The sequence below is a fragment of the Oryza glaberrima genome, chromosome 3, assembly GCF_000147395.1.
Source record: "Oryza glaberrima chromosome 3, OglaRS2, whole genome shotgun sequence".
Lineage (NCBI taxonomy): Eukaryota > Viridiplantae > Streptophyta > Magnoliopsida > Poales > Poaceae > Oryza > Oryza glaberrima.
In genome coordinates, this window is record NC_068328.1 from 13,724,113 (window position 1) to 13,733,663 (window position 9,551).

The following is a 9,551-nucleotide window of genomic DNA, read 5'->3' on the forward strand; positions in this document are numbered from 1 at the left end:
TATATCACAATTTACATTCAGTACTAGATTTTTTTTTAAGGACGGGAGAGTAGTCCTAAGATGGCCTTGCGTGTCTAATCAATTAGGTTTTGTTGAAAAAAAATATTCGAGAGAGATTTGCTTGAAATTATTTGACTTTTTGGACGAGGTTTACTTCAAACTATCTACATGATTTTTATTTTAGACCCAAATGTGGATTAATCCTTCAAAAACAATATTTTAGACCCAAAGGTGGATTAATCAGTCGAAAACAACCTCAAAAGCTCATGCGTAGCATTGCCAAGCACCCAATATTGTTAATGAGGAGTGGAGTTTTCTTATTCTTACTTAGCTTAGTTGTGTCCGGGTGAAATAATTTTAGAAGTATTAATTAATTTATAGTGTACTGAAATTAATTTGCATATGACTTTGGCATTAATTCTCTCCGTATATATATATATGTACTTAGCCCACATGCTACTACTGTTGTTTAGTTCCAAAAAAAATTTTCTTAAAAACATCGCATCGAATCTTTAGACACATGCATAGAACAAAATGAAAAATTAATTGCACAGTTTGCATGGAAATCGCGAGACGAATCTTTTAAGTCTAATTAGTCCATGATTAGCCATAAGTGCTACAGTAACCCACATGTACTAATGACGAATTAATTAGGCTTAAAAAATTCGTCTCGCGGTTTCCAGGCGAGTTATGAAATTAGTTTTTTCATTCGTGTCCGAAAACCCCTTCCGATATCCGGTCAAACGTTCGATGTGACATTCAAAAATTCTTCCCTTTGGTTGGCACGGCACAGCCAAGCTGCCAAAGTTGAAGCTAGGGACACGACACGAAAATATATATTTTTTAAGATATTGGAATAGAATCACATCACGCGTCGGCTGCGAGGCTGATCCAGTACGAATCTCAATGCAAATAGTCTCTTCTTCCTCTCCAATGCCCCCATCTCTTCCAGTTCCATGTCCTCACGAGGCCAATGCATTACCATGATCAATCCTGCTAGCCCTTGCCCGTCCATGTTGCCTCCGGCCACTGTGCTAGACAGTGGCATTGCCGCCGCCAAGCCGAATATCGTCAAACTTTTCAGAACTGCGAAATTGATTGATGACCATGCATCTCAACATCTCGAGACCTCATATAGGATCCAAAATTGGAATGCTCATGGTGTTTTTTAACACAGTAATACCATAAGCAAACACAATCACAACTGGTTTTTTCCCTCTTGATTCATGAGAAAAAACCAAGACTCAATTTCTTCGGTTCCTGAACTTGAAGCCGCACACGCATGGCCTCCGCCCCTCGCCAGCTCCGACAACCGCGCGCAGGTTCCTTCCTTCCTTCGATTCGATTCGCTCGCTGATCGAGCTTCGCATCTGGCGGCAACTGCCGCTTCTTAGTAGTAGCACTAAACTACTAATTAGTACTTAATTATCTCCTGAACCCTGATTAACACTCTGAACCTCGTTTTTGCTCCTTACTTGCGCATGTTTTGTTTAACACTTGATAGCAATTTAGTGGTCGACTATGGAGTGCAAAGAAACTAAAGTTCTCTTGGCATTTTATTCTTATCAGGGGATCGGATTCCATGTTAATCTATCTCTTGTATATTCAATTTTCCTCTTATTGTCTTCTATAACTTATCAAAGCCTTTTAAAAAAGTACTATACTAATATTAGCTAGAGATTAAGAAGAAAAAAAAGTAGTTCATCGTAGAGTTTGAAGTGTACCCGTATGGTTGTCTACTTGTCAGTCTACTTTTTATTGGCACATTTGCCGAACACCGTGCTTCTGTTTTAATGAAAGAGGCTGAAACCTGTTGATATATCTGGTTCATTGGCCACCATCAATTCCGTCCAAACTATTGTTCTTTGATGTGGAATGAATCCCTCCAAATACACTTGATTATTGTTTCGAATTATAGTTGCAAAGTGTTAACTTTTAAAGTTAATTTTAACTTGCATGTTTGTGGAGTGATATATTACATATTGATCTATCTTGTTAACTTTTTTGAAAATTTTTCGTAACCATCTATTTGATATGCAATAAACGGGTGGACGTCCACTCGAGCTATTAGAGTCCATCTCCCAGTACTTATTTTTTGCTTATCACCCTTTGTCAAATAAGGAAATAGAGCGGTAATGCTTTCAACTCTTTAAATCTCATTTCTACCAAATCTAAACAATTAGAATCAAGCACATCTTAGGACCGGGCTTAAAACAAGGAAGCCCAAACCCAACGAGCAATGCTACTATCATATGCAAAAGCAACGGTGGCCGCCGATGTCACTCTCCTCCACAAAATGCGCCGACCCACCGAAGCTCACCTCACGCGGCAACATGCACTCCTTGTGCGTCATCACGCGCCTCGTCGGTGACACCAATAAGATACGGAGACTTGCTTCACATTTGGAATTACACAAAAAAGATTTTTCATCGGAAAGAGGTCTCCGAAGACTTTTGGGAAAACGTCAACATTTGCTGGCTTATTTGGCAAAGAAAAATAGAGTACGTTATAAGAAATTAATCAGTCAGTTGGATATTAGGGAGCGGTAATTTCATCGTTCGAATTTTTTTTCTTATTTTATTAGTAGTCTTATAGTAGTCTTAGATTTTGCATTTTGATGAGCCTCGTTTTGAGGAATTCATGGAATAATCCATTTTCATGGAATAATGAATTAAGGAAGAAAGGATATGAGTCTACCGCTTACAAGAAAAGATCTCATGATAGTCAATATGGGCCCTCAGCACCCATCAATGCATGGTGTTCTTCGACTGATCGTTACTCTCGATGGTGAAGATGTTATTGATTGTGAACCCATATTAGGCTATTTACACAGAGGAATGGAAAAAATCGGCAAATAGGAAAGCTACTTAGGCAGGAGATAGGGGAATTCCTTAAGAAAGAAAAAAGAATAAGAACACAGATACATAACATAAAAAAAAAGAATAAATAAGACGAAATTCGCCCTCCCCCTACATATTTAATTTCTTCTCCTATACAAAAACTAGCAAGACCTACTCCATTGGTAATTCCATCAATGACACCCTTGTCGAAAAACTGCGTTAGTTCGGTTAATCCTCTTATACCCAAGGTAAAGGTCCTAGTATAGAAAATATCTATATAACCGCGATTATATGACCAACTATATATCTTTTTTTTTAGTTGATGGAAAAAATACTTTTTCGGACCCCCTTTTACAAAGGAATTTATTAAATCCAAATTCTGAAAAAAAGAGTAAGCAGATCCATAAAACATATATGCTATGAATAGACCAAAAATAGCTAGACTTACAGAAGAAATTGCATTAGTGATAAATTCATATGAATTTATGGAAGAATTAGAACTTTCTTGGAAAAAGTTGATTGAGGGAGTTAGCCACTTTGATAATATGGTTAATTCCCCTATTTCATTATCAAAATGGATTCCTATAGATCCAATAAACAAAGTACAAAGCAGTAATATAAGAAGAGGAAATAGCATAGTATTTCCTGGTTCATGAGGATAGACAAAAGTGTTTTTAGTCCCCAATGAAGTACTAAAGGACCCTATCCTATTTCCTGTATTACCATGAATTTTGGATAGATTTTGTGAAAAAAAAGAAACTCCACTCTTCGCTGTTGATAAAACGAAATCTCTATTGACTCCTTTAGATATCCTTTTTCCCCATAACGATATTGAATACAACGAATCCTCTTTAGTACTACTGTAATTTTGAAAATGAACACGCAAATACCCATCAAAAGTAAGTAAATATATCCGAAACATATAAAACGCAGTTAATCCTGCAGTAAAAGAAGCTATTATTCCAAAAAAGGGTGAATATAACCAACTATTACTAAGGATTTCATCTTTGGACCAGAAGCAAGCAAGAGGTAGAATACCACAAAGAGAAAGGGTACCCCATAAAAAACAAGTTCTTGTAATTGGAATGTATTTTCTTAAACCACCCATAAGAACCATATTCTGACTTTTATCTGGTGAATATCCAACAAGAGGTTCCATTGAATGAATAACAGATCCAGATCCCAAGAATAATAAAGCTTTCGAATAAGCATGAGTGATCAAATGGAATAAAGCAGCTTGATAAGAACCTATACCTAGAGCTAACATCATATAACCCAATTGAGACATTGTAGAATAGGCTAAGCTTCTTTTAATATCTCTCTGAGCAAGAGCTAAAGTGGCTCCTAAGAAAAGTGTTAGTGTACCTATTAAAGAAATGAAACTCATTATCAAAGGTAGGGATATGAAAAGAGGAAGAAGTCGAGCTATAAGAAAAATCCCCGCAGCAACCATAGTTGCTGCGTGTATAAGAGCTGAAATGGGGGTGGGTCCTTCCATAGCATCGGGTAACCATACGTGAAGAGGGAATTGTGCCGATTTCGCAACTGCACCAAGGAATAATAAAAAAGCACACAAAATAGTAAGCAAGGAGTTAATCTCATTATTAGGAATCCAGTTATTAGCTATTTTAAACAAATCCCGAAACTCTAAACTACCTGTTATCCAAAAAAAACCTAGAATTCCTAATAACAGACCAAAATCCCCTACACGATTAGTTACAAAAGCTTTTTGACAAGCACTCGCTGCAATTGGCCGTGTAAACCAAAAGCCTATCAATAAATAGGAACACATTCCCACAAGCTCCCAAAAAAAATAAATTTGTATCAAATTGGAACTAGTAACCAATCCCAACATGGAAGTATTGAAAAAACTTATATAAACAAAAAATCTCAAATATCTCTCATCGTGAGACATATAATCATCACTATAAATAAGAACCAGGATTCCTACAGTAGTAATTAGTATTAACATAATAGAAGTAAGCGGGTCGATTAAGTATCCAAATTCTAAGGAAAAATCATTATTGACGGTCCAAGACCATAGATATTGATAGATAGAACTTCCATTTATTTGTTGAATAGACAGGTGAACTGAGAATACCATAGCTATACTTAAAAGTAAAACACTAGGAAAAGCCCATATGCGACGAAGATTTTTTGTTGCTGTTGGAACAAGAAAAAGTCCAAACCCCATTGACATAATAACTGGAAGTGGGAGAAGAGGGATTACCCATGCATATTGATATGTATGTTCCATAAGAAAAGAAATTGCAATTTTTACTTGAAAATTTTACTTCAATTTTTCTATAAAATTGAAAAAAGTTTCCGATTCACCAAACTAATTCTTATCTATTTCTGAAGGAATAAAAAAAATACTAGAATTCTTAATTTTTCAAAAATTTTCTCATTGAAACAATCAAAAAATAAGAATAGGTTTTGTTGGTTAAAGTCAAAAAGTTAATGAAATAACTTCGTTACCTAGTTATTACCTAAAGAAGGACTTTTATTAAAATACAAAAAAAAGATTGAATCATTTTACTTTAATATTTTTTTGTATTAAAATGAAGCAGCTCCCTTGTTTCGTAACTCAAATTGATTGGAATTCAATTCTGGAATACTTTAATTAACTATTTGATTGAATTTTCCCTTCCTTTTATCCTCCCGTCTTATATGGGGGATAGGCCCCCATACCTTATATCTGTATATGGAGAGTATACTTGAAATATAAATTGATTTAAATAGAAAACCTTTGTATATATTCTATATTATTAAAACAAAGTCTAAAAAAAATATATAATATGTTAAAAAACTCTTGTCTTATCCGCATTAGACAAAATGAAGTAAAAAAGAATTCAGAATTTCAATATCTTTTAGTATCTAAGTATAAATACTAAGAAAAAGAAGAAAGATGGATTGATTTGCGGCAATAGATGTCTTTCACATACAACTAGAAAAAAGTAATTTCCTTTTTGAATGGCAGTTCCAAAAAAACGTACTTCGATGTCAAAAAAGCGTATTCGTAAAAATCTTTGGAAGAAAAAGACTTATTTTTCCATAGTACAATCTTATTCTTTAGCAAAATCAAGATCATTTTCTGGCGTCAGCGAGCATCCAAAACCAAAGGGTTTTTCTCGGCAACAAACAAACAAATAATAGGGTTTTGGGATAATATGAATTGACCTATCCCCAAAAAATTCCAATTATTTAATATGAATAATTAGGAATAATTAGGATTAATTAATGAGTTTACTTTTATGTGTCGAATTCCTCGGTACAATATTCTTAGAACAAACCTCTCTGATATATAAAAGAAGGGTTTTTGGTATACTGTGACCTAAATATTCTTTTCCTATCAATGAACTTTTCGTAATAGAATCCGTATAATAAATAAAAAAAGGGGATTCTATTATGAAAAGTAGAGTATTCCTGCAATAAGACTTACAACTTCTACCTATCTTATCCTAAATTAACAAAAAAATTAGTTCTATATTGCAACTGAGAAAAAATTGTTCCAACTCTTTCAAAGTTTCTATTGGGCAAAGCAAGAATTTTTTTGTTAAAAAATTCGCAACGATACTACCAAACGAAGTCTATTTCAATGAAGATTCTAATGTCCTAAATTCTATGGAATCTTCCAATCTCGACGATTCGCGAGAAAATAACTTAATATTCTTTTAATAAACCTGTTATTTCAACTTAGCCGCCATGGTGAAATTGGTAGACACGCTGCTCTTAGGAAGCAGTGCTCAAGCATCTCGGTTCGAGTCCGAGTGGCGGCAGTCTCGAAAAAGAATACCGATTCCTATTACTGGTAAAAAGATACAGATTAAAAGAAAGAGTTCTCGCAGGCCGGAATCCTCAAAATTTTCGTTTGGAACATGAAATAGCTTGTATCCATAGAACATCTGTCGTAACATAGATAATAAATAAATAGGAGTTAATATCATTCCAATTGCCATTACAAAAGTAATTAGCATTTTTGGCATTAACAGAAATTTTGGACTAGTAATTAGTCCAAAAAATACTACTAATTCCGCAACAAAACCACTCATTCCTAGTAAGGCAAGAGAAGCCATTGAAAAGCTACTAAACATGGTAAAAATTTTTGGCATTGGGATAGAAACCCCTCCCAGTTCTTCGAGATAAACAAGGCGCATTCTATCACAAGCCGTTCCCGCTAAGAAAAAAAGTGTAGCCCCAATAAATCCATGGGATAATATTTGTAAAATAGCTCCATTGAGTCCAATGTTGGTTATGGAACCAATTCCTATAATAATGAAACCCATGTGAGAGACGGAGGAGTAGGCTATTCTTTTTTTGAAATTGTGTTGGCCAAGAGAAGTTGAAGCTGCATAGATTATTTGCATCGCTCCTATTATTACTAACCAAGGGGAAAATAGATAATGAGCATGAGGTAACAATTCCATATTGATCCGAATCAATCCGTATGCTCCCATCTTTAATAGGATTCCCGCTAAAAGCATACATGTACTGTAATGCGCTTCCCCATGGGTATCTGGTAACCACGTATGTAGGGGTATAATCGGCAATTTGACAGCATAAGCAATAAGGAAGCCAAAATAAAATAGTATTTCCAATGTTGCAGGGTATGATTGATTAATTAATCTTTCCAAATCTAATCTTGGTTCGTTGGAACCGTATAAGCCCATACCTAGAACTCCGATTAAGAAAAAAATGGAACCACCTGCAGTATACAAAATAAACTTTGTAGCTGAATAGAGACGCCTCTTCCCCCCCCCCCCCCCCACATGGATAAAAGTAAGTAAACAGGAATTAATTCTAACTCCCACATGATAAAAAAAAGTAAAAGGTCTCGCGAAGAAAATAATCATATTTGACCGCTATACATTGCTAGCATCAGGAAATAGAATAATCGGGAATTCCGGGTAACCGGCCAAGCTGCTAAAGTAAAACAAGGCTTAAAACAAGGAAGCCCAAAGCCCCAAACCCAGCTACTGCTATACTACCACAAGCAAACAATTTTGCTATATATTTATCGCAAATTTACTCCTAAAAATTTGACAGATGTAATATAGTACAATCGTAGCGTAATTACACTGTAACTTGTATGTAATTACAATGTAACTTGTATATAACTTTCACGTAATTTTGAACCGTTAGATTTGTTTCAAAATTTGTACAAGTGAAGAAGGAAAAAAAGTCATTCCACGCACGTATATGTGAGAGTATTTGTTCCCACGACCTCCGTTTCACCGAAATAGCATATTATGGAGAGATTTTTGAAAGTTACGACGCAATTACGATACGATTGTATTATAATTACATATGTTGAATTTTTAGGAAAAAATTTGTTCGCAAATGTATTGGCGATCCCTCAAACAAAAGCAACGGTAGCCGCAGATGACACTCTCCTCCACAAAATGCGCCGCCCCACCGAAGCTCACCTCACGCGGCAACATGCACAAGGTGCACTCCTTGTGCGTCATCACGCGCCTCGTCGGTGGCAAAATCCTACGCCACCGCCACTCCCCGCGCCCAACGTTGTACACAGCCTCCCTCATGTCGAACTGGTTGAAGAACTGGAACATGATCTCCTCCTCGCCGCCGCCGCCGTTGACACCATCGGTAGCACCTCCACCGCGGTGGTGGCCGCCGAGAACTTGTTGCGGAACGTGCGCGCGACGTTCAGGCTGCCAGCGCCGTGGCGTGAGTAGTCGATCCTCCGCTCCAGCCACCAACTGCTCGGGTCGGAGTAGTCCTCGAGCATCCACATCCCCAACGCGCTGGCGCTCGGCTCGTTGACGAACGCGCACAACTTGCCGGAGCACCGAGCGATCTGTACACTCACCATGTGCGACGGCGGGTTCGCGTGGCAAGCCCATTGTTCGGGGGCGTCCATCAGCCGGAACTCCTCCCGTTCCATGTCGAACACCGATAGGAGAGGCCGTGCCGACGCCGACGCAGACGACGAGGAGGCGACCAGCCAATGCAGGCAGCCGTGGAGGCTGACGGGTGGAGCGCCGGGGAACCGAATGCAGCTCCTCGACTCCACGCCAGTTGGGTGGCTGATGACGATCTTGCGCCACGCGTTGTTGTCCCCGACTTGCAGAATCCGGATGGTCGCCGCCGCCGTATGGTGGTAGGGATAGACGTCGTCGGCGTGGAGGAGGTGGTAGCGCGACGTGGTCGGGTGGGCGTAACCGCAGAAGACGATGCCGCGGGTTGCCGGCGGCGGCGCGCTGGTGCAGGCCTTGGTGAGCGGATTGACGAGCACGTATCGGTCGATGCGACTGCGAGGGCGAACGACACCGGCAGTAGCACCGGGCACTAGGCACACGACGCCGTCCCAGGAGCCGAGGACAAATGGCCGGGAATCGAACCGCACCGAGGCGAACGATGATGACGACGATGACATGCCCCCCCCCCCCCCGAGCCGTCGCCGTCGCCGAGAGGTCTGATGCTGATGGTGGTGCAGACTTCGCCGTCGGGAATTACAGTAGTGTCCACCACGGCGGCGGCGATTATCCGGGAACGGGCGGCGTGGGCTCGGAGGAAGTAGGGCTGGGAGGTGCGGGAGCGCCAAGCCTTGCAGACGGCGCGGCACCGGAGGATGGAACGCGCCGGCAGGCGGAGGAGGATCTCGTCGAGCAGGTCGTCCGGTAGCGCCTCCGCCGTGGCCATCTCCTTCCCCGCCGCTCCAGATGACGGCGGCGGCGCCGCGTTGTCCAT

General features: G+C 39.4%; 1 protein-coding gene, 1 non-coding gene and 1 pseudogene across 2 annotated transcripts; 1 reads left to right on the forward strand and 2 right to left on the reverse strand.

Annotated features, from left to right (window-relative positions):
- Positions 1-2,248: 2,248 nt before the first annotated feature.
- On the reverse strand, positions 2,249-9,551 carry LOC127765642 (putative F-box/kelch-repeat protein At1g12870; annotated as a pseudogene).
- On the reverse strand, positions 2,794-5,811 carry LOC127765641 (NAD(P)H-quinone oxidoreductase subunit 5, chloroplastic-like). Its single transcript, XM_052290582.1, is given in 2 exon segments — positions 2,794-2,939; positions 2,941-5,811. Coding segments are annotated over 2 exon segments (2,205 nt in total). The 5' UTR covers positions 5,098-5,811; the 3' UTR covers positions 2,794-2,891.
- Positions 6,540-6,619, forward strand: TRNAL-UAG (transfer RNA leucine (anticodon UAG)). Its single transcript has one exon. It is a non-coding gene; the product is annotated as a tRNA-Leu (tRNA).